This window comes from Callospermophilus lateralis, chromosome 11 (genome assembly GCF_048772815.1).
Source record: "Callospermophilus lateralis isolate mCalLat2 chromosome 11, mCalLat2.hap1, whole genome shotgun sequence".
NCBI lineage: Eukaryota > Metazoa > Chordata > Mammalia > Rodentia > Sciuridae > Callospermophilus > Callospermophilus lateralis.
In genome coordinates, this window is record NC_135315.1 from 44,747,215 (window position 1) to 44,772,297 (window position 25,083).

At 52.7% G+C, this 25,083-nt stretch overlaps 1 protein-coding gene across 4 annotated transcripts; it reads right to left on the reverse strand.

Moving 5' to 3' along the window:
* Positions 1-500: 500 nt before the first annotated feature.
* Positions 501-24,839, reverse strand: Myo1c (myosin IC). 4 transcript variants are annotated; one of them, XM_076871348.1, is made up of 33 exons: positions 23,652-23,762; positions 23,239-23,340; positions 17,915-18,070; positions 17,674-17,789; positions 16,864-17,062; positions 16,702-16,782; positions 15,300-15,479; positions 15,115-15,213; positions 14,791-14,904; positions 14,637-14,708; positions 14,101-14,220; positions 13,897-13,979; positions 13,578-13,683; positions 13,391-13,471; positions 13,036-13,127; positions 10,256-10,350; positions 10,132-10,178; positions 9,937-10,017; positions 7,302-7,407; positions 7,095-7,212; positions 6,163-6,276; positions 6,009-6,085; positions 5,579-5,647; positions 5,396-5,480; positions 5,133-5,292; positions 4,788-4,871; positions 4,013-4,106; positions 3,672-3,727; positions 3,040-3,175; positions 2,891-2,961; positions 2,710-2,807; positions 2,497-2,596; positions 501-1,821 (listed from the first exon to the last, which is right to left on the reverse strand). In XM_076871348.1, exons 3-33 carry the CDS (start codon positions 18,038-18,040, stop codon positions 1,795-1,797), a joined length of 3,087 nt encoding a protein of 1,028 aa, XP_076727463.1. In that variant the 5' UTR covers positions 18,041-18,070; positions 23,239-23,340; positions 23,652-23,762; the 3' UTR covers positions 501-1,794. The 4 variants fall into 4 exon arrangements, with proteins under 4 accessions (XP_076727463.1, XP_076727460.1, XP_076727462.1 ...); XM_076871345.1 differs by lacking the exons at positions 23,239-23,340; positions 23,652-23,762 and adding an exon at positions 24,539-24,839; XM_076871347.1 differs by lacking the exon at positions 23,239-23,340 and having other exon boundaries at positions 23,652-23,777.
* Between the last annotated feature and the right edge of the window lie 244 nt (positions 24,840-25,083).

Genomic DNA, 25,083 nt, shown 5'->3' on the forward strand with positions numbered 1-25,083 from the left:
TTCAGATACTTCCCTGACAGTATCCTTTGAACACCTAGAAATAGTACCCCCATCCCAGATTGTTAAATTGCTAATGCTGACAAGTTTTCTTTTCTGCTTAGATCAGTTTGGAGTGGGTTTATCCCTTTTGACAGAATTGGGACTAGAGGACCTGCCTCAAATTTCTTCTTCTCTACAAAATGTTTATTGCTCTTGCCCACAGGAGCTGATCTCTCATCAGTGTGCCTTTGCTACTCACACCACCACACTGGACTGGGCCTCTGTCCGGCAGCTCAGCTTGCCCTGCCGAACTATTCAGTCAGGGCCTCTGGGTTTCTTTGCTCCCAGACCACAGCACTGGGCAGTGCATCCACAGTGCAGCCACTGGCAACTCTTGCTCTTGCCCCTAGAGGAAGCCCTGTCCCCCCCCCCCCGGCTTTTTTTTTTCTGGAAGACAAAAATTGCATTACAAAGTCCCTGATTGACCTCTTTCTTTCCTAATATTCACAAGGAGACCATGCTGGCAAACACATATTGCTTTATTTAGTGTTTCTCCAGATTGCAAAAGTGTCGGCAGTGGGCTGAGACCCCTGGAGGGCACAGAGGCAGCTGGGCAGCCCCCAGGCCCTCTGGGGCAGAGGGGAAGCAGCAGAAAGAAGTGATGCCCCTGCCAGCCCCTTCTCAAGGTCAGCCCCTTCCCCATGCACATAAGCCAGGCAGAGGCCAGGCCAGTACAGACTCTAAATCTTAAACTGGGTCAAAAGTGTATGGGAGGGAGTTGTCATCCTGAGGCATGAACTCAGGCAGACGTGTTCCTTCCAATTGGTGGCCCCCAAGGGTGATTGCTGGTCAGGGAGCCAGATGCACACTTAAGACATGACCCATGTTTTATGGGGTTCCCCTGTCCCTGGGAGTGGCAGTGAAGTGTGCTGAGGATGGGGCTGCAGTCCTAGTTTTGCCCCAACCTACAGTGTGACCTTGGTCAATGCCTTTTCTTCTTTGGGCCTCTGTCTCTAATTCTGTTACCCCAGGTGGCTAGACTATATAATCTGAGTTTTCCAAATTTTATGGTTTAAGACTTCTTTTCCCACCCCAGGATGCCCTCAGACTGGGGATGACAATATTAAAAGGGCATTTTTTATTTATACTGGGGCTTGAACCCAGGGTCTCACATATGCTAAGCATGGGCTCTAACATCAAGCTATACCTTCAGACCCTAAAAGGGCATTCCTAAGGCAGGAAGAAGGAAGGCAAAGGTGGTCTCAGCCCCCAGGTGGAGGTCAGAGAGGGCTGCAAAAGGTATATGTGGACAGACAGGCAGGCAGACAGACAAGGTGCCAAGGGAACGAGAAGAGGGTGGCCTGGCCAGGGGAGAGGGCCCACAGCCCAGCCCACCCAACCTCTCAGCTACATTTCTTGCCCTGTTTGAGTCAGGAAAAACACATCCAGTGTGCCTTGGGATAGGAAAATGGCTTTTTTTAAAAAATAGTTTCCTATAAAGCATCAAAAAATCTCAGAGAAAAATCTCAGCAAAAATTCCCTTCTCTCACATATTTGGCATCAGCATTGGGCTGGCATGGCTTGCTCTGGCCCTGGCTTTCCTATTGCTGTGGCCCGGCCTGGCCCACTCCTGGGGTAGCTCCATAGCCCCTGCTGTTTCCTTGAGAGAGGAGTGAGCAGGAGGCAGGAGGCTGCAGGTGGGCTTTGAGGTGTCCCTGGGTCCCTGTCTGGAAGCTCGAGTCTTTGGTAACTGGGAAGGGGAGAATGGGTAAGCAAAGCATTGAGAGTTCGGAGGGGGTCCAGTGGGCACCTTCATCACCGAGAATTCAGCCGTGGGGCCACCTGTAGAGGTGTGGGAAAAGTCAAAGTGGTGAGTGGGCAGCAGCTGCTCTGGGTACTTGTCCCAGGTTAAATACAGGCAATAGCAGACTAGGGTGGGGTGGGGTCTAGTGGCCTCACTTCTCAAGACTCTAGTCCTACTCCCATAGGAAAACTTGCTGCCTTAGCCACAAGCGGGGCTCTCCTCCCATCTAGGCCACTATCAATCAGCCTGGCTCTCCCCTACAACCTCATATTGTTAGGTGTTTTTTGTTTATTTTATTTGCAGTACTGGGGACTGAACCCAGGCTAGGGGTGCTGTACCACTGAGCTACATCCCAGCCAACCCTTTTTATTTTTTGAGACAGGGTCTTGCTAAGTTGCCCAGGCTGGCCTCAAACTTGTGATTCTCCTGCCTCAGCCTCCCAAGTTGCTGGAATTATAGGTATATGCCACAGCATCCAGCCCTCTGCTTCCATTTTTATGAGCTTCCTCATGGGAGTTCTCAAATGATCCCTCTGGCCCTTCATGGATGGGCAATGGGATAAAGGGGGTGGTGGTATGGTGCCCTTCGGATTGAGACCACGATTGAAATGCCCAGGCTCTGCCCAGAACTGCCAAGGAAAGCTTGGCTACTAGAGGCTCTACCCTAGTCCAAGGACTATCAGCAGGAAGTAGGGTATTGCCTGCTGGCCTTACCACAGCCAGGTGCCCATTCTTGGCCTTGGTGATAAGCAGCTCTGAGCCAGGTGTGAAGTCAATGATGCCATCCCTGCCAGGTCCCCCTGCAAATGTGATGCTAGAGGGAAAAGAGAACATAAGGACTTTTTCACAGAGACAGACTCCCTAGGGTGGGTCCCTGCCCTGTCCTTAGCTTCAGAAACAGCCCACTCACCACCTCTAATGCCTTACCTGCCCTGGTTGATGTTGATGTTGTTCACACGATCTGCACTGAGGGCTGTCTTGGTGAGTGTCTCAATCACATGGTCACTCTGTAGTACCACATCCCCCTGAATGGCCAAGACAGCTTTAGGAATCAAGCCTTGTGCCGAGCTATAGGACCCCTCCCACCTCCTAAACCCTAAAGGCTCACCTTCTGCTTATTGTCCTCACGCTGCACATGAAGCACAAAGAGGCTATCACTCAGGCTGCTGACAGAGATTCCTAAGGGGGGAGGGCAGAGGTCAGGGATCAAACATCAGAGCAGGGTCCCTCCCGACACAGCCTTGGACTCTGGCTGACCAGTCAGGTTGGCGTAATCGATCCTCTGCTTGACTTTGGCATCCTCCACGATGACCACAGCGCTGGGTGTGAGCAGTAGCTGCCGGGAGCGAGGCTTGTAGCCCTTGCGGTCATATTTCACTACTGGCACAGCATACTGAAGACAGAGGGCAGGGTGAGAGATAGGGAAGGGACTGAGTGGCTAAGCAGCTCCAGGGATGACCTTATGGCCATTTTTTCATTTTGGGGGAGTACTGGGGATTGAATTCAGGGACACTCAACCACTGAGCAACATCCCCAGCCCTATTTTGAATTTTATGTAGAATCAAGGTCTCAATGAATTGCTTAGCACCTCACTGTTGCTCAGGCTGGCTTTGAACCTGTGATCAGCCTACCTCAGCCTCCTAAGCCACTGGCATGCACCACTGTGCCCAGCTATGGGATGACCCTCTCTCTCTTTTTATTTTTTTATTTTTTTGGTGCTAGGAATCAAACCCAGGATCTGTGCATGCAAGGCAAGCAGTCTACAAACTGAGATATATCCCCAGCCCCTGGGATGACCTTCTTATCCTCCACCTGTGCCCTGACCCAACCACTTCCAGACCTTGGGCAACAGAATTGTGCTGGGCTAGGGACTACAGGCAGGGTCTCACCTGGATGGATTCAGAGCCTAAGGCCTGCAGCACTTTGGGACTGATCTCATCTGTGCCTGCAACCCAGATGGGGGAGAGAGTAGTCAGAGAAGTTGAGAGGGAAACAGGATGGTTTTGTTTGTTTGTTTGTTTGGGTTAGTGGGGATTAACCCAGGGGTGCTTAATCACTGAGCCACATTCCATATTTTTAATTTTGAGACAGAGTCTCACTAAACTGCCCAGGCTAACCTTGAACTTGTGATCCTCCTACCTCAGCCTTCCAAGTCACTGAGATTACAGGCATGTACCACCACACCTGGCCATGATGGAGGGTTGGAGGAATAAAAAAATCAGGGGCTCACCAAGCCGTGTACTGATGAAGAGTCTGGGGACACTCTGGGGGTAATTATCCTTCTTGCCTTTGAAGATCTCACTAGCCACTGCCTTTTGCTGAAGCTGAAGAAACAAGGGGAGTGGAGGAGTGTTATAAGGGGTGGGGAACATGGGGAGCATGGAGGCCCAGCCTCAGAAATCAGGAGAACCTCCCTTAGCTGCTCTCAGGTCCCAGGAAACTGGGACCAGCCACCAGTACTCTCTTTGCCTTTTCCCCAACCAACCAAGGCAGAGAGCTCCCCAGAAGAGTCATAACAGCACTGTTAGCATCCAGGCCTGACTTTGGGAATGATTTCCAAAACAAATACCTGTTAGGCTCCGGAGCCCCCAAGATTCAGTTTTGGCTTGGAATCTTAGAAGACTGATTGCTAAATATTCAAAGCTACTACAGATTATCTGAGTTGGGTGGGTGCTTTATCAATTCTGTGTTTACAAACACAAGGCACATCACCCATCAGTATCTGACTCCATGATTAGGGCAGACATTAACAACTGATCACAGTGAATCTGCAACCTTTACACATGGGGCACTGAAAAGCCTTCACCACTCAAGTTAAAACAGCCCACAAGAGGAACACTATTTGCCTCCAGCTTCTACTGCATGAGGTGATAGGGACCTGGGATCTATCTAAGGTTAGATGGTAAATCAGAAGTATAATGCTTCCCCGGGACAGCACTCTTCATTTGATGCCTGCTGCCCCCAAACCCCACTGGCTAGTCCTTGCTGCCTCCAGCTCCCCACACCTGCTGCTTCCACTCGGGGCTGATACTCCGGCAGTACTTCCACACCATGTTCTTCATGCACAATTCCCGTAGAAGCTCTGAGGCCTGTGGGAAAGAGAAAAGTCAAGAGTATTTACCTAGCCTGACTCTCTTCCCTCTGAAGACCTACAACATATGCCCACCAACAAGTCTTTATATAAGCAAGACCTCCTCAACTTGACAGTCCTTCTGGTCCTGAGCACTTTCTATCTAAAAACTCATTCTTCGTAGCCCTGCTCTCCTTCCCCTCCCTCTTTGGGCCCTCCCTAATCACCCCTCTGCCAAGTGTTTTGATGGTACCTAACCCAGCCAGGAGGACTCACTGACCTCGCGTAAGGCAGGTGGGGGAGTGGGCCAGGAAGTGTCCAGGACATTCCGGGGCAGTTGCCGTCGCAGGTTAAGCAAAAATGACGTGCGTACATGATCCAAGAAGAAGGCATTCTCAGGACAACGGGGTGCATGGCGCAGGATGAAGCCACGGATGAACCTGGGGGTGGCAGGCCAGGCAGGGTTGGGGTAAGAAGCCTGGCACTGGACCCCCCACCATATATCCCTTATCCTGCAGCCCTTCATCATGTCCCCATGCTCACCGCCGGATGGTCTGTGCCGCCCACTTCCTCTTGGCTGCCTTCCTTCGGCCCAGTGTTCCACGCCACCACGACTGGATGCAAATGGCTGTGGGGACCACAGATAGCTGACCTCTTATCTCCTTATCACAGTAGCCCACCCTAACCCAAGACTCTGCCACCCCAAATAACCCTGGGCCCCCAAACCTGATCGCTTCACCCGGAGGAATTTCTGCCGCCAGTGAAAACCCTTCCAGGCTGCTTGGATCTTCGTGGCTATGGTTGGGAAAGAAATTCAACTGGCTGGAGGTCAGGGTCACCAAGCCTGGCGCTGTCAGAACTCAATGAGTGGCATGAATGAGGGAGTGGCTGAATGAGCTACTGTGTGAAAGGACAAATAAGTTAAATGAGAGTAAATGAAGAAAAGCAAATGAATGTGGGAATATGCCAAGAGTTTGCATCCAGAGACCAGGCTGCAGGCTGGATTGTGGGCATTGGGGCTGGAGCTAGTAAGGAGGTGGGGGAGCTGAATGTAGGTGGGGCAGACTTCCTGGAGAAGAAATGCAAACGTAGTGATTTCTTCCCTGTTCCCCAGAAAGGACTAGAATGGGGCAGGAAGGGTAAATCTCCTTCTCACCAAGGCTCTGCCGACGGACCTCCAGGGCATCCTCTGTGGCAAACAGGGTCTTAGGGAAGCGTATGAAGATCTTGGTCCTGGGAGAGCAGCAATAATCAGCCCCTTGTTGCCACCTCTCATATCTATCCAGCCACCAGGAATGAGGACCACTCACCTGCCCATCTTATACTCTTCTGGCTTGTAGCCAAGATGTCTGACCAGCACAGCCACACCATCCTGGGGCCGTCCTGCCCATGTGGGCCATGTCTCTGGGCACAGTGATTTATATCTGGAGATAGGAGAAGCAACATGCACCTAACCACACCCCAGCCAACACTCTTCTCTGAAGGTCCCTACCAGCTTTCCCTGGGCACCTCCTGGGTAGTCCTACTGACTTGTTCACAGCTTATAGAGGCTGTGTGTGTGTGTGTGTGTGTGTGTGTGTGTGTGTGTATTTTAAAGATAAGGAAACAAAAGTATCCTCATCTACCTAAGACCAAGGATTAAAAAATGGCAGAGATGGGCTGAGTGCAGTGACACATGCCTGTAACTCCAGCTACTTGAGAGGCTGAGGAAGAGAGGATCATAAGTTTGGGCAAGTTAGAGAGACCCTGTCTCAAAATTAAACTGGGCTGGGGAAGTATTGGATGTTAGACCACTTGCCTAACACGTGGAGCCTTAGGTTCAGTCTCCCAGGGGGCGGGGGGAGAGGGTTGGGGAGGAGAAAAAAAAAAGTTGCAGAGATGGAATCATACTGATCAATTCCCCAGGCCTTTAACACAGAGTAACCAAACTGCTTTATTCTCTGAGTTCCCTGTAAACTCTGGCCCCGCTCTTTTCCATCTGTTTTGTGATAGGCTTGTGGATGCCTGCCTCCTGCACCCTCCTCGGGTACTTCAGGAGGACAAGGCCTAAAGGAAGCCTGGTGTGGTCTCTTCCAAGGATTACACTGGGCCTGCAGCATAAAGTGGTTCTCGGTATGGGTCCCACAGCAGCTCAGAACCTCTGCGTTCTCAACTCTAAAACCGGACTTTGAAGGCCTATGCTCCCTCGTGGAGCCTCCGAGATCCCTCCCGCCCCTTTCCTTCTTATGAGAGTCCTGCCCACCTCTGCAGGAAAGCCTCGTATTTGCGACGATAGGCAAAGCCAGCTCTGCGCACACGCAGGTTCTCCATCAGCCCCAGGTACTTCACCTGGTGCCGAATCAGCACCTCATCAAAGCGGCCTGGGGGAAGGATAAAGGGGTGGTCAGCCGCCAGTCATCCCTGTAGGGGAGGCCCAGACCCCGCAACCCCGTAGGGGCGGAGGGCCTACCCGGCTGTTTGGCATCGTTGGGCTTGATGCAGCGGATGTAGGCAGGCTCCTTAGACTTCAGAATCTCTACCAGCTGCAGGAGGCTCATTTTGAATTGGGTGGCCACCTGGCGAGTCCAGGAGAATAGAAAGTTGATCTGAGTGAGGCTAACGCCGCTCACCTCTGGGTGTACACACCCTACCCCTGCAAAGCTACTGACCCCTGCAGTGGCCCTCCTCTCTGCTTGGGCTTTACTTCTTCCCACTACTCCTCCCTCACAATAAAGGAAGGGGTCTGACTCTGTACACCTCTCTCTCCGACTGGGCTACAGACCTTAGCTTAGGAATCTCTCTCCAGCCTAAAAATCCTGCTCAGGCCCCTGGCAACCTCCATTCTGTATCTCCCTTTTGCAACCACTCTTCCCAGAACTTCAAAGCTACATTCCTAAACAGCAAATCCTATACCTATGCATTCAACTATTGTCTCTATATGTTGCTCTGCAGGACCTTCAAGGACCTCAGGCCTGTAAAGAAACAGACTGCTTAGCAAAAATTTGCAATCTCTTGTGGTTATATTAATAACAGGGGTGAATCAATCACAGTAGTGCATGCCTATAATCCCAGCAAATCAGGAAGCTGAAGCAGGGATTATGAGTTTGAGGTTAGGCCAGGTAACTTAGTGAGAGCCTGTCCCAAACAAAACAAAACTGGGGATGTGGCTTGGTGTTAGAATACTTGCCTAAAATACGCAAGACCCTGGGTTCAATTCTAGAACCAGAAAATAAACAAACAAATAAATAAACAATAGTGGTGTGTGCCTGGAGGTTCTGGGAATACCAATTAGGGACAACTCATTAGTCTGTGGATATAAAGGGAATCTGGAAAGATCTTCTGGCAATGAGATTAAAAGGATAAGTAGGAAATGGATGGACAGAAAACAGGACAGTGGTCCATGTCAGCACGTCAGGAGGCTAAAGCGGGAAGATCTCAAGTTGAAGGCCAGCCTAGGCAACTTAGTGAGACCCTGCCATAAAATAAAAAATAAAAAGGCATGGTGGTGTGTCTCAGTGGTAGAGTGCCACTGGATTCAATTCTCATTATTTCAAATAAAAAGAAAGAGGTAGAAATATCAGTCTAGGAAGAGAGATGGCCTTAGCAAAGGGTTGATATATGCAGGGAGCTACAAGCATACAAGAATCCAAGTGAGGTTACAGAGGCAAGCAGTGGTAGTATCATCAGTAAGTCACACTGAACACATTGGATTTTATCCTGAGGAAACTAAGGAGCCAATGAGAAATTTGGAGAGAGGGAGTGACATAAAAAGATATTCATTTTGGAATATCTCTACAGATGTGTGGAAGATGGATTGGTTAGCCAGGAAATCAGGAAGGAGGCTGGCTGGCATAGAGGAGAGAGAATGATCATTAATGTGGATCAGTGGTTATATGGAAGGGATGGAGAGGAGGGAGTTGAGAAGTAATCGGGCAATAAATAAGATCCAGTGGTTGGAATGGGGGAGATGGCTAGATCCCCAGCCTGCAGGACTAGGTAGAGGGTGATGCCTGTCTTGAATTAGGGACACAGAATGAGCAAGGCTAGGGGTCTGAGCAACCAAGGGCCCACTTGTGTGTGTTGTGGGGAATCACCAGATGTATGAATTTGTGGTTTTCTGGAGGAGCCTGGGCAGAAGCGGGTAGGCAAGCAACCTAAGTGGGAGACATGGGGTCAGGAGGGTGAGGGTACACAGGGTGAGGGAGGGTGAACAGCAGCAGGGAGCAGGCAGGGTCCCGGGAGGGCAACACAATGCCTTGGTGCTTTGCCTGGCAAGCATGTCTCTGCCTTCAGCACTCTGGCTTCTACTTCCCTCCTAATCTCTTTATTGACTTCTCTGCAAGCTCAACAGACACGTCTCTGCCCTTAGCTCCGCAGAGCTCTTCTTGCATCAAGCACCACTGGCCACACCTGCCATCCAGCCCTTCCCCTGTGACGTTCCTTTCCTGCTGACCTCCTTTTTTGGCCTATGTGTGTCTGTGTTGGACCCTCTTGCTGCCTACAGTGCCCCCTCCCACTACAGGTCCATCAGACTAAAAAGCACTTCCTCATTCTGAAGTTATCTCAAATACTTCCATTTCCAGGGGCCCTCCCTGACCTCCCACCAACCTCACCTCTAGAGTTGGCTATCCCCTCTCTTCTTCTGTGCATATTTCTGTAAGAACACCTATTTTTTCTTTTTTGCTTGTCTGTGTGTTCCTGGGGATGGAACCCAGAGCCCCCTAGGTGCTAGGTAAGCACTTTACTACTGAATTACATGTCCAGCTGCACATTTTTGTATCCTCAGTGCTTAGCAATGTCTGTTACAAAGTGTCTGATAGGTGAACACTCACAAACACCCACATGGAAAGGTGTACACACATGGATTCCTCCACAGTAACAGGCATACACAAACAGGTCCACACCTAAGAGACAGGTGGACACTCAGGCATACATTTGTAAGTAGGCAAAGATGCTCCAAAGGGCAGCTTCCTAGAGACACACACAGATGTGCACATGGGCACCAACAAACATGCTCACATGCACAATGCCAACTCCAGGCCCAAGTGGGCACTCATCCATGCTCAGGTACACACACGCTCCCTCAGGTCCCATAGCCTCCGCACCGTCTCTGGCCGCTTTTTATCACTGAGTTCACTCCGGTCGAAGCACTGGCTCATAATGGGATTCTTTGAGCTGCACATGGTCTGTGGGGTCAGAACAGGGGGTTAAGGTGGGAGCAGAGGCAGACACAACAGATTCCTGGGCACAGGGGCATACAGAGCTGCCCCCCCACCCAGTTACCCCCACGTTCTCCTCACCTCTTTCAGGTTCCGGAAGAGAAGGTCGTTGTTTTTATCCAGAAACCCTGGAAGGAGATGGCAGATGAGGGGTGAGGGAGTGTCCCTCCCAGTCCCCAGGGGTATCCAGTTTCAAGATCCTCACCAGTCACGCTGTAGGTCACCTCCCCAGCATAGTGCAAAAGGCGGAACTCCCCACGGCCCAGGGATTTCCTGGTCCGCTGGTCAGCCAGCTTGTGCCTGGGGGTGACAAGGACATGAAGCTACAAATTGCTGACCCAAGTCATGCCCCTGCATGCTGAAGAGACCTTGAGAGTAGGAACCAGCACCCAGTAGGGAGCAGACATGCCCCGAGACTGCCCCCACAACCCACAAGTCATGTGGCAGACATGCAGGGGGTACACCCTGTGTACCCTCATCCTCCTGACCCCACTGTCTCCCACATCAGCCCCCCTGCATGATCTCTGAGGTTCAGGAAGGTGGCCTGCCTTGCCCAGGGTCACACAGTGCCAGGACCTAGGCCTCTGGACTACCAGGCACACAGGGCAGAGGGCTAATTTCATTGCTTCCAGCTGCTGCTTTACTATGCCCAAAGTGAACTGCCCACTGCATTTTCAGAATGGAATTTGCCAAGATATTACTTACACTTTAAGTATGTTTGTATCCTTTAACCTATTTTCTGCTTTTAAGAACTGTTTCAGGGCTGATTTTGGCTCAGTGGCAAAGCACTTGACTAGTATTCATGAGGCCCTGGGTTCCATCCCCAGAGCTGGAAACAAAAAACTATTCCAAGCAGATTAACCAGAGATACAGGCAAAGATTTAAGGCACAAAGATGTCTGTGACAGCCCTTAGTTATTCCAGCAAAAACCTGGAGGCTGGCCAGGGGCTCCCAAAGGCCAAGTAAAAACCACAGGGTATTCATGGGTTAGAACCACTGGAGGAAGCATTTTGAAAAAAAAATTCTGTTTGATGATATAGGAGAACACTGAGGATCTAACATTATTCTGAGCCTTATGCACAATAAGTTCTTGACTATGAAAAAAAATGTATAGAAAAAAGCAGGAAGGAAATGCCTTGAATTGTTAACAATGATGGCCTCTGGATGACAGGGTTACAAGAGACTTTTGCACATATTCCAGCCTTTTTTTTTTTTAATTTTTATTTATTTGTATGTGGTGCTGAGAATCGAACCCAGTGCCTCACACATGCTAGGCGAGCACTCTACCACTGAGCCACAACCGCAGCCCCGCAGCCTTTTTTTTAATGAGCAATATTATTTTTACAATCAGAAGGAAGCTTTTTTTTTATTGTTTGTTTTTTTAGCTTCTATTTTTTTCTTAGCACCAGGGATGAAGCCCAGGGCAGCTCTACCACTGAGGGACACCTCCAGCCCTTTCTCTCTCTCTCTCACACACACACACACACACATATATTTTCTGGTTGTAGATGGACACGATATCTTTATTTATTTATTTTTATGTGGTGCTGAGGACCGAATCCAGTGCCTCATACATGCAAGGTATGCTCTTCCATTGAGCAACAGCCCCAGTTCTTTTAAAATTTGTAACTATTTATTTATTTAAGGCACTAGAGATTGAATCCAGGGCACTTTACCACCAAGCTATATCCCATAACTTTTTTTTTTTTTTTTTTGGTACTAGGGATTGAACCCAGGGGAACTTTACCACTAAGTTATATCTCCAGCCCTTTTTATTTTTAAAATTTGAGACAGGGTCTTGCTAAGTTGTTTAGGGCCTAGCTATATTGCTGAGGCTGGTCTTGAATGCGTGATCCTGCTGCTTCAGCCTCCCAAGCCACTGGGATTATAGGTATATGCCACCACACTCAGCAACACCCTGTCTTTTTTATTTTGGGGCAGGGTCTCACTAAATTACTTATGGCCTCACTAAGTTGCTGAGGCTGACCTTGAATTTGAGATCCTCCTGTCTCAGCCTTCTGAGTTGCTAGGATTACAGGCATGCACCACAGCACCCAGTCCCCTTTGTTATTTCTTGAAATAGGGATTCACTAAATTGCCCAGGCTGATCTCAACTTCAGATCCTCCCAAGGATCAGAAGTTGGGATTATAGTCATGTACCACTGTGCCTAGCAGAAGCAAGTTTTTAATGTTATTAAACAAATAATAGTCAAAGCTTTGGCATTCAATAGCCCCAGGACTAAGTCTCAGCTCTGCAAGCTAGCTGTGAGATAACCTTGGGCACTCTGAGTCTCGCTATAAAATAGGGAAAACATCAAGAATGTCTCCTTAAAAGATCATTTATAGGTTAAGAGATGATGTGCACAAAGTACACAGGACAAATTGAGTCAAAGATGCTTGCTTCTGTTTCTCTCCCTTCTTGCTTTTAAATAAAAAGCAAATCTCAGTAGGGCTTGATGCTGCATGCCTGTAATCCCAGCAGCCTCAGGAGGCTGAGGCAGAAGGCCTGTGAGTTCAAAACCAGCCTCAGCAATTAAGCAAGACTCTGACTCTAAATAAAATATAAAAAGGGCTGAGAATGTGGCTCAGTGGTTAAGCACCCCTGAGCTCAATCCCTGGTACAAAAAAAAAAAAAAAAAGTCCCAAATAAGGAAGCTAAACAACAACCAAAAAAAACTTAGCAAGTTTCATTCTCTTAAAAAAAAAAAAAAAAAAAAAAGGAGGAAGCCTTGCTCTAGAAATGGTGGCTTTGTGCAACTTTCCCTAACTTAGTACTTTCCCTGTGGCTGGTGGGGTTGTATGTGGGAGGGAGTGTGGGGCGGTGCGGCAGGCGGTGGGATGAAACCCAGGTTCTGGTAGGCATGTGCTCTACCTTTTGAACTATGCCCCCAGTCCTATAGCAGAAGTTAATCACTATGAACCCAGCCTTCCACAGGATTTGCCCCAAGTGGGCCCTTGCCCCAAAAACCCTGCCACCCTACTCACGTGAGGAAGTGTGGATGGTGCTTGACAGTGTCCTCTAGCTTCTCCAGGAAGGTCAGGTCTGTGGCCTCCCCTGGGCGCAAACACTCCTCATCCTAGAGGAGGGAACGGTGTGAGGGAGGTACTAGGGGAGAGGCTGGAAAGCACAGAAGCTTCTAGGTACTGTGAGGGGAAACAAAGATGCAGGGGAAGGAGCAGAGCATAGGGAGCCCCCACAGGGAGCTTCCAGACCAGGCCAACATCCATCCATCTCACACTGCCCAGCCCCACACCCTGGCCCTCTGTGGACCAGCCCGGAGAGAAAGGAAAAGGGGAAGATGTTCTCCCATCTGGCCCATAACATGAGCAGAGGACTCACCAAGATGGAGATGATGCCCTTGAACTTCTCCTCTACCAGGTCACAGATAATCTTATTGTTGAAGTACTGAACAGGCTCCCACTGCAGGGAAAGGGAAGGCGGACATCATCGTGGGGTCCCACACCTTCTCCCAGAGTCCCAGTGCCTGACTTCCTGTGGCACAGGGACACCTCAGGCTCACACGCACCGCGATTCCCTCGGCCTCGTACTCTTCCTGTTCTGACTTGAGTGTCAGTTCAATGAACAGCTGCTGCAGCTTCTCGTTACAGTAGTTGATGCAGAACTGCTCAAAACTGTGGGGAAACAGAAGAACCCATAGTCGCATCAGAGGACAGAGGGCCAGGGCCAGGGTAAGGACAGGACAAGGCCCCTGAGCAGTCAGGTAAGAGATGCAGAGCCAGACCCAGGCTGGCTGGGGGATCATTAGAATGACAGGCAGGGGGACAGAGGAGAGGGACCAGGACAGTAAGACTAAGTGGCTGGCAAGGGGTAAGGGCAATGCTGACCTGTTATGCTGAAACACCTCAAAGCCATAAATGTCCAGGAGCCCAAGAACCGTGGTACTCCGCCAGCTGGGGCTCTCAGCATCCTAGGGCCAGTCATTCAACCAAGAGCATGGGTCTTGGTGTCTGCCACCCCAGCTCCCAGCTCTAGCCCTCCCTGACAAGCCTCCCTGACTGCCTCGGAAGCAGCGTGGACCAGGTCCTCACCTTGGAGGCCAGTGACCTGTTGATCTTCCCAACCAGCCAGGTGAAAGTGCGACTATACACAGCCTTGGCAAGAGCATCCCGTGCATACGCAGCCTGCTCCAGGTTCAGGGGGCTCAGGAGCTATAGCAAAGAGTGAGACTAGCATGAGTGCCTTCCATTCCACCTCCCCTTTGGACTCAGGAAGAAGACCAGGAAGTCCTGACCAGCCTGTCCTTCCGCCTCCAGTGAGCCTGGGTGTGGAGAGTGGTGGTGGTATTGGGACATCAGCGGGGGACAAAGTAGCCACACCAGAGAGAAGGTGGTATAGGAAGAAGTGATCATTCCTGGAGATGGGAATCTTGATCTAAGCCTGACTTTGTCACCCTCTTCCTGTGTGACTTTGGCCAGCTCACTGTGCCTCTCTGAGCCACCCATCTTCTATCCCTCCAGCACTGCTGAGAAGACCACTGAGCAGAACACAAGGAGGGAGAATGATGGGAATGGGAGCTTCCTGAGAGTACCTGCACCTCCCCGCCAGTGACAAAGGCTTGGCTCACCTCTTCTCCCTTGGCGATGATCTTCCTATGCGTCAAGGCTTCCCGCAGTGTTGAGCCTTCCACACCAAGGAGCTGTCAAGGGACAGTGGGCACAGCGAAGGTGCAATCACCCTGCCCCTCCTGCTCTCTCTTGCCCTCCACCCACCACACATACCCTGGTTATGTATTTGAGCTGGTTCTCAGTGGTGACCTGGGCATTACTCTCCTCATCAGCAGCAAAGTGGATGTTGCCTAAGTGCAGGACACTAGCCACAATGCTCAGCAGGTCCTGGGGGAGCAGAAAGGTGGCAGGTGGTGATTATAGAGGGAGAAGGGAACCCCATGAGGGGGACTAGAGATGGTCAGATGGAACAGGGGATATATGACAAAGCGTCTGGGAAGAGGAGGGGATTAGAGGCAGAAATTGGCTTTAAAAATATAAGCTGATTTTGGGGGGATTGTAGAAGGAAAGAGAGAGGGTCCCCAGAGGAGCCCTCACCTCCACTTCGTCCTCGGTGAAGTCGATGACTGTCAGCGCCTTCCTGACAACCTTCCAGTCACTCTTGTCATTGATGGAAGAAACTTTGGCGCACTGGCCCTGAAGAAAGGGCAAAGCTGAGTTGTCAAGCCCTGGCACTGTGTCCCCTGGGTGGCACCTGTCTTGCCAGCCTGCCAGCCACTCACCTTTACCAGGTACAGGTAGTTCTGGGGGTTTCGTTCCAAGCCCAGCCTGCGCAATGTCTCCTCCTCACCTCCCTCCAGCAGCTGGTAGAAAACATGGAAGTTCCGCTCCCCATGATTCTGGTGTACCACTCGGGACTTCTCCAGGAGATAACTGAGGATATGGCCACCTATGGGGGCACCCTGTGGACAGGGCATGGCAAGGGGATAGGTTAGGGGGACTGAGGAATAGAGCTTATCTTTCCCTTGCTCCCCTGCAGACCTAGGCTCTAATTACAGCTCTGCCACTAGCTGTCTGGGCTCAGGTACATCACCCTCTCTGGCCTCAGTTTCTTCATCTAAGAAATGGGCAGGTTCAACTCCATGTATTTGATAGCTTCATTTGGGTACCTGACAGGTATCTTAAGTTCAACAGGCTTGACATTGAACTCCTGATCTCCCCACTCCTCAAATTAGCTCTTCTTTTGTCTCCCCATCTTAGTCAAGAGTAACTATATCCTTCTAGTTGTCCAAGCCAAGAAGCTTGTGGTCCTCTTGGATGCCTCTTTTTTTTATCATTTCCTCGATTCAATCATATTCAGTCCTGCTGCCTTAACCTTTAAAATACCCAGAATCCAACCACTGCTTACCACCTCCACTGCTACCACACTGGACTTAGCCACTGTCATCTGTCACCTCCATTATTACATCAGCCTCCTAACCGGTTTCCCTGCTTGGCATAGTTCCCTTACCAACAAAGCAGCCAGAGTGACCTTTTCAGTAAGAAAGTTGGATCACAACGTGCTTCTGTTCAAAACCCTCTGATAAAACCCCCTTCCACTCAGAGTTCAAGAAGTTCTCGTAGGGCTGGAGGTAGTTCAGTGGTAGAGCACGTGCTTAGCCCACATGAGGCCCTGGGTTCAATCCCCAGCACCTCCCACCCCCCCACACACATGTTTTACAAAAATCCAAAAAGGACTGTACCATATGGCCTTCCCTCCTATTCCTTGGCCTCTTGCTCTCTTCTCTGGCCACAGGTCTGGCCTCCTTGCTAACCTTGAGCACACCAAGCATCCTCCCACTGCACGGGCTGTTCTGGCTGCCTGCACACTCTCCTCCAGGTAGCTGCCCCGCTTTCTCCCATCTCTGTTGAGCATTTACTAAACCACGACTTCTCAGAAAGGCCTATTCTATCTGCCTTATTTAAAATTACAACTGCTCCTCACCCTTAACCTCATTTCTGCCATGTCCTAAATTATTATTTTTCTGTTTATTGCCTATTACCCCAGGAGGCAGGATTTATGTCTGGTTTCATTGCTATGCCAGCAGTACCTGGAACAGTGCCTGGCACACAGTAGGTGTTCAACAAATATTGAGCCTACTGATTGGAAAATCCTGCCCTCTCTTGTGATACACCAACAAATACCTTAAAGTCAAACTGCACATCCATGTACTTCCCAAATCGGCTGGAGTTATCATTCCGAAGGGTCTTGGCATTTCCAAAGGCCTAGGAGTGGATGGTGGAATTAGAAGCACCTAGCATTCGCTCCCTGTCCCTCCCTCCCTTCAGATGCTACTGTCCACTCACTTCCAGCACTGGGTTGCTCTGCAGCAATCGGTCCCGCACAGCACCCCCTCGCTCAGGGGCTGGGCAGGTCTCTGCATAGAACTGTAGTAGCCGCTTGGTGGCCTCTGTCTTGCCTGCCCCACTCTCCCCAGAGATCATCACCGCCTGGTCCCGGCGTTCAGTGCGCAGTGCCCGGTACACAGTGTCAGCCACTGCAAACCTGGAGCAGAGACTCATCAGAGAATTCAGGGAGTAGAAGATAAAGTGGCTGCAGGTGAAGCCCCATGGACAGGTAGGAGATGCAAGAGTACTCCCATATTGAATTGGAGTTTACTTGTGGATAGAATTAGGGGATACTCTTGAGGTTGGGAGTTGGGGGTCCCTCAAGGGTATGGACCAAGGAAGATACTTCATAGTAGAGGATGGGGCCACTTTCAGGTGGAAGATTGTGAGGATCACTCCACTCTAGTGGGAGTGTTGGGGGGTCACTCAGGTGGATGTTGGGGACCTCATAGGCAGGGCTAGGAGGTCCTCATGAATGGGGATCAGAGGTCATTAGGGTTGACAGGCCATGTCCAGGTAGAGTTGGAAGAATAAGTCAAAAGTGTAAGCTGGCTTGGATTTAGGGGTCCCACTCATTTGGAGCTCAGAGATTCATCTCTGGGTGAGGACTGGAGTAACTCTAGGGTAAGCCATTGTGGGGTTCCTCGCAGATGTGAACAGTGATTCACCCAAGGGGGATCATTTCAGAGTGAGGGTTAAGTGGAGTTGTTTTACATGAGGATGGCAGGGGAAGTAGAGATCACTGCTGAAGGGTAAGGAGTCACTTACAGGTGGGGTGGCACTTCATAGAAACTGACACCACGGTAACGCTCCATATGCTGCCGGCTATAAATCTGTAGGTCTCGGTAGGGGTTGACAGACACCAGGACGGGGCCAATGTAGGTCTAGGGGTTGGGGAGGAGAGTCAAAAGTTTGTCTCAGAGGCCCCTAATACCTTCTTCCCCCCCCCAGCCCTGCCTCTGTGCCCCCAGCATCACCCCCCACCTCCCATCTTCCCATTTAGCCTCACGTAAATAAGGTTCTCCCGGAAGCGCCGCCGCAAGTTCTCAATGAAGGCAGCCTCGCTGGTGAAGTTCTCCAGCAGCACAAAATCTTGCACCCCCACCCGGTCACGGGCAGTCAGGGCACTCTCCATGGTTACCCGCACCCCGTCACTGCCCAGGGCCTGTAGGGAATGAGCCATGGGAGAGGGTCAGAGCCAGCAGTTAAGGCTACTCTCCTACCATACCTGTGAGCCCAAGGGGAGGGTAGGGGCATGTGGACATAGAACAGAGAACCTGCTGGGTATGGAGGGCCCAGGTAACAGGAGTCTAGCACACAAAAGATATGGGACCACATGGAACCAGGGCCTAGCACACAGGAGTACCCAGGACCCAGCGGACATGGGAACAAGACCACGGATTTCAGGAAGGCACTGGTTTTGTGTGGAGAGGTGGGTCCTGAGAAAGAACTGCTTGGAAAAGCAGAAAGAATGCTATGTTGACCTTGGACAAATACCCTCCTCTCTAAGGGTTGCTTCCTTCTCAAGGAGGAGTTGAATTAGACCAGGTGACCTCAGGTCCCTGAGCTCAGGGCCACGTGTGACAGGTGCTTTGGAGGACAAATTCTCAGAGTGAATTCTGCAGTCAGGGTGGGGCCACTTCTCCGGCTCCCACTCCTCAAAGCTCCAGGAGTTGAGGGTTGCTTAGGGACTAAGCAAGAGCTCCTCCTCCAAGGAGAGGGATTTCCCCAGGGGCCTCCAGCCCAAGTGGGACTTAACACCCACCCCTGAAGGACTGGCTCTCCCTCCCATAGCTGGGACCACTCCCTCCTCTCCAGCTGCTGGGCTCCTCAGAAACCTCCTCCACTGAGAGTCCTAAAAAGCCTCAGGAGGCCCGGGTTTTACCAGGGAAAGCCCAGCTGCCACTGTTGGACAGGGCTGGGGCAGGCTTAGCAAGACCCTCATCCCATACCCAGCGCTGAGATTCTTCTTCAAAGAGAGTCTGGGGTCTCTCAGAAATTGACACCAAGAGTGCCAAGGGTCAGAAAAGGGTAAGGTGGTGGTGGGGTGGGTGTAGATCCCAGAGAGATCAGCAGGTCTGTTCTAACCACAGATGGCCCAGATCTCCAGCTAGGGGCACCCTCCTCTGGGGCCTGGCACTCCCAGACTTATCCCTCACTGCTGCACTCCGATCCCGCCCGAAGTTGCAGCCAAATAAGGCTACAGTCCCCGCCCCTTTGCCCTAGGGCGAGGGGTCTAAGTGTTCTCAGCTGTCCCAAGGAACTATTCGCCTGGCCCTGGGTCCGAGCGTCCCGCGACCCTCCCCGCCTCGGCGGCCTCCTCTCCCTGCAACTTTCTGGGACGTTTTACCACCCGAAATTCCTGGGCCGCGCCCGCTTCCTGGCAGGGCCGAGGCGGCGCCGCTAGGCGGGAGGCCCGGGACCCCCGCCCTACCCTCCACCCCAGCTCACCGACGCCCGGTAGCGCATCCTGCTTGACCGGCCCTGCGCCCCGCTCCTCTGCCTGCACTCTGGGTCAGGGGCTCGGCCGCGGAGGTGGCGGCGGCGGCGGCGTCAGGGAGGGAGGGAGGGACAGGCCCGCCCCCCGCGCCGCCCCCTCGCTGGCCTCTGAAGCGCGGGACCGGGACCTTGCCGGCCTCCCTCGGAGCCCGGACTCCGGGGTCCCTCTCCAGCTGGCGGGGGCGGGGTAGGGGCTAAAGGGGACCTCGGAACTGGAGAGGAGGTGGGCGGGGGCGGGCGCGAGAGGGGGCGGGGCTCCCCCCCGGGGCCGGTGCTCCGCCTGAGTCAGGTTTTCCAGGAGGGACGTCGTTGGTTCCAGGGTGGGGCCCGGAACCCGCGCGGCCGCCGCGTCTACACGGACCCGGAACTCACTTCCGGGCTCGTGTCTACACTACGCGGCCTGACCAGGCTCGGGACGAGGGCCGAGGTCCGTGGGTCCCAGAGGAAACAGGATTTCCCTCCCCCCAATACCAACCTCGAGTCCCGGGAAAGTTAAAAATAGAACGAAATGTCCAAATACGGCCGGCGCGCCTGGGCGGGCGGAGCCTGGGTGTGGGACCTTGTCCACCCCCATACACACTCTGGAAGGCGGGCCGCGAGTCTTTAAGCCCAGGGAAAATTTCTTTAGGTCCTTTCGTCAGCGTGGATCGCACAACCCAGAGACAGGGGCGGCCACAAGGTGCCCCCTTTCTTTGAGCAGTGTCCTTGGCCCTTCTAGAGGCCTCAGTTTCCCTACTGGGAAGCCCGCGTCCGACCTGACATTTGAATCCAATACCCTTCTGCAACCTGGACATCCCACTCAGGCCTCTTTGCCCCAGGGATTCCTCCCCTTCTCCCTCTAGAAGGGACCTTTCTGTCTTGTCCTCCAGGATCTCTGCATTCCCTCTTCCAGGACGTCCTTTTTCTCCCCAAATCAGCCCCCAGCATCTGCACCCTCTCTGAAGGCATCAGCCCTCCTTTGGCTTGGGGGGCGGGGGGCTCTGGCTCAGATTCCATTAGTGGAGGAGATGGTGATGGCTAGAGCTTTCAAAGGTCGTGGCTGATTTTGTTTGTTTGTTTTCCCCCCAGTGCTAGGGATGGAACTCAGGGCCACGGTAGACAAGGGCTCTAACACTAAGCTACATTTCCATTCCATCCTATCTCTCGGAATCTGTTCTTCATCCTTAAAATGAGGTTAACACCTGCCAGAAGTGTTGTTGGAATAGGCTGTGATAAAACGCTGAGGCATTTCCCAGGCACTCAACACCGTTACCCTCTTCCCCTTCCTTCTCTCTACCACAGTCATTTCACACATGCTTGGAGACAGAGCGTCATACTTCTTATTTTGTGGGGAAAGCCCCTTAGGCGTGTCTGTCTGTCACAAAGAACTCCCAAGTACTTTACCCGTCCCTAGCCTGCCAGATAAGGAACCTGAAGCGCACACAGCAGACACTGACTTGTCCTAGGGGGGAAAGGCGGAGCCAGGACCCAAAGTCCCTGCACTCCCCACAGTCTGACCTGGGATCCCTGGAGAGGGGTTAAGGCTGCGGCAGGTGCGGGCTGCAGCCTCAAGGGGAAGGCTCATTACCTCGAAAACAACAGCCTGGCCAGAGCTAAGGCCCAGGGGGGCCCCCGCGAGGGGGCACCAGCTGGGAGATGGGGCCCTCTGGAGGGGGCAAGGGGACTGGGTGCCGCCGGCCACAGCTGGGAGATGGATGAGAGGAAGGTTCAGGGCGGGAGGTGGCGCTCTCCACGGTTCCCCCAGGTCTACAATCCAGAAAGGAGCCGGGAGACAATCTAGCTTGAAGCCCACCCAGGCGGGCGAGTGCCTTACAAGAAACAGCGGGAGAGGGTCCAGAGAGCCCCTAAGTGGGCTCTGACTAGGGCGAAGAGGAGGGGCCGAGTGAGGAGGGGCCGGGGGGTGAGGAAGGGCTGAGTGAGGAGGGGCTGAGTGAGGCGGCGCTTCGCGGCCGCAGTGCCAGCCCCGCCCCACCGCGTCAAGAGGCTGGAATGAGGAGAATCCTCGAGCGGAGGGGTCCAGCGGGCTTTCCCCCATTGCAGGCAGCGCCGCCGCATTCTCTGGATGCCCGCTCCCGCCCCTGCAGCCACCGCCCGGCTGCGGAAGGAGGGGGCGTCGCCGCCGCCCTGCGGGCCGAAGCGGGCCACAGCCCTGGCAACCCCCACGGGCCTGCTCCGCCTCTCTGGGCAGAAGCGTGAGTCCAGAGGAAGGGTAGGGAAGCGAAGAAGCTAGGGAGCGGGAGATGCCGCGATTAAGGCGACAGAGCCAGGCTCTTTCTGCGTCCTTAGCACGTTCTTATTTATCCACTTCATGAGGTCTATATTATTTCATTTTAGGGGGAAACTGAGGCTGGGTAAGTGAAGTGACTTGTTCAATGTCTCTAGACTTGTAAAGGAGCAGGATTGGAACCTGGGAACCTGAACACTCTACTTCTGAAGGGCTGCCCTAATGCCGACATTGTTTACAGGGATACCCTGCCAGGTTGTGACTTTCCTCAGGTGCCCCTGTCAGTGTCATGTGACTTTATTGATGTGTACACCATAGGGGTGGCAGCTATAGCCCCCAAAGCATGACTCTGGGCCTATGGGCTGGCAGCAGGCTGGGGTGCACCTGTGGTCTGAGTGTTCCAGGACTTAAACTTACATCCATTGAGGCAGCCTTATGGCCTCTTGGGGTAGTGGAAAGACAACTACTGCCTGTCTCACTGGCAGCTTGGTGCTGGGCACAGAGAAGGCACTAAATTTAGATATATAAATATAAATAAATTTAGATATATAAATCTTCAATCTAGGCCTGGGCTGCTCCACCAAGGACTGTTCCAGGCTTCAGGAAACTGTTGTGAGGGGAAATAGGAAGGAGAAGATAGGGACATTAGAGATCTACTCTGATTGCTCCAAGGACAATGTAGCTCCAGAACCAGGTATTTGTCCTGCCAGATATCTCTGCCTGGGGGTCCGGCCAAAGTAAACAGAGCACCTTGCCCCTAACAGAGCGCTGATCATCAGGACCTGGTATTAAACCCTTGGTCTCCTCTCTCACTCTTCCTTGCGTTAGTTACATTCTGCTAAAACTTCATTCTGCTCCTCTATGACTGCTTCTGTTCTGGACCAAGATAGCAGCTTCTTAACTGATCTCCCTGCCTTCCTCTCACCAATCCATTTTCTCATAGTAGCCTGTGCTATTTACAAATGCACATCTGACAATTAACATCTCATATTAATGGAGTGAAGGTTTATAGGGCACCCCACCACGTGCCAAGCCTGTTCTTCACACCAACTTCAAGTCCCAGCATATGAATTCCTGAGGTCACCACTGTCCTTAGTTTCCCCTACTGTTCCTGCATTCCTGTGTGACTGCAGTCCCTTCCCTCTGCTTCCCCTACCACTTCACACAGCCAGGAGGAGCTGCTGTTGCCCTGCCAGCCATCAGCCACACGTGGCTTTCTAAGCTGTGCCTTTGCACCTGCAGCTTCCTTGGCCCAGTACACTCTGCCTCACCACCTCACTGACTCTTAGTCATCCTTGAAGACAGCTCAGGTATCACCTCCAGAACCCCTTCCTGACTTCCCCCCAACACAGCCCTCTCCTTATTGCATTCAGCACTAATCGTCTGTTTCCTTTTCCAGTCTCTTCCAGGAGACTGCTCCAGTTCTAGACACACTCAGCCAGGCACCCAATTGGGATTCAGTAAGCCCCTCATGGGCGCCTAAATGAATGAATGAATCTCAGAACCCAGCAGTGTGAGTGAGGGGTCCCAGCGTTCGGAGTTGAATAAAGCCACGGGTCACCCATTCACTCTTTCATTCATCTTTTAAGCCCCCCACTCGCCACACTCACCAGCCGGCACAAACGGTCACGGGCGCTGCTAGCCCAGAGGAGGCGGTGGACGGGAAGGGGCGGGGCTGGGGTGACTTCTCCGGAACCCAGAGGCAGAGAAGGCTGCGGGAGAGGCCCGAAGGGCGCCTTAGGTGCCTGGGTCCCGCGACCTAAATCGCTCTTCCACGCCTTCACACTGTCCGCAAGTAATCTTAAGTCCACACCAAGCTGAGTCCCGGCGCCTCCGGACCCTGGGAGCCGCAAGTGCCAGGCCGAGTGGATCTTAAGTCTCAACCCGGCCAGAGACCCCCCGCCTCCCTCATCGCATCCGTGGGCCGGCGCCTGCACATTCCCCCAACTCACTAACTAGCGGAGACCTTCCGGGGCCACCCACGCGGCCGCTACCCGCCCCATGCCCTGTCCATCATACCTACCGGCTCGGCTCTTCGGGTGTGCGGGCGGGGGCCGGGGCACCCGGCTTGGCCGCCTCGGGAGTCCGTGGCCCGGGCACGTTTTCCCCGCCCAGGGCCCTCCAGGGGCCGGGCAGCCGCCTGTCGTCATCCCGGGCAGGGCTCAGACCCAAGCGCGCGCGCGAGCGCGCGCCCTCGGGCCCCGCCCCACCCTAGCTGGCCCTGGCCTAAGTAAGCCCTAGCCCGCATCCACTAAGGCTTGGTGCCGCACTCCTCAAACGAGCTCGCAGGATAAGGCGCGTCTCAGTCACAAGCGCACCCTCTCACACCCTACTCGAGCAGAAGATCCCGCTCTCTCTGCAGTGCTAGGTGGCAGGGTGCGTCCGCCCCTTCTCATGCTAAAGGCCCTTTACATCCCAAGAGCAAACCAGACGCTCCTTTGCGTGCTTGGCTAGGGCAGTACTTCCCCCATTTCTAACTACCTCTTCTGCCTTCACCCATTTCCCCTTCCATCCTATTTGCCTTGAATCCCGCAGTCCCAGTTCCGCGGTACTGGCGGAAACGGGGAGGCATTAATCCTACTACGCACCAGTTTACTTGCACTACTCCTTTGACCTCAGGGTAGCACCCTCAGCTGCTTGTAATGCCCAGTTCATAGTCCAGCCTACTGAGGTACAAGGAGCTGGAAGAAGTATGCAAACTCAGATCTCTGTTTTGAAAAATCCTGCTTCTGGGGCCCCTAATACTTTATCCCCTGCTTTCACTCACTCCTTTTCCAGTTTCTTAACCACCAAGGATCAAAACCCATCCTTACTGCTCATGTCTTTCCTTGGGGCGTGCTTAAGAAAACTGGCCCGGCCCAGGGGAGACACTGCCACCCTTCCTCCCAGCCCAGAGCATCTCAATCTTACAAGTTTGCATGGTCTGTGGGGATGAACCACGCGGATGATCTCCCCCGTGGGTATCAGCTCCACTTGCAGCGCCATTCTGCTTTGTGGAAAGCCAGTGTGCTGATCGCTGAGCCGGGGCTGAGAAGATCTGCCTGCTTGCCTACTGGTGCTGGCTGAGAAGATCTGCCTGCTTGCCTACTGGTGTTGGCCGATCCGAGGCCAGGAATCTACACTCTCACGCTGGGATGACCACTTGGTTCTGCTTCAACTCCAGCCCCAAGGGATATGGCTGGTCCAGCTCCTCAGGACACAGCTGGAGCAGTCCAGTCCAGGTCTGATTGAGAGGCCTGTTGGCCAGGAAGGTTGGGGCAGGAAGAGGAGGGGCTGAACCATGGAGGAAATGCCTGTTGTCCCAGGTAACCAGAGGAGCTGATGTAGTCACCCATGGGGGACCCTGAGCCTGTCCAGGTCAAAGGGTGGGAAGTCTTTTCCCTTTCTCCCAGCAGCTCCTTGGCTGGACTTTTCCCATTACCCACTCTCTGGTATTAGCTGGAAAGCTCAGTGAC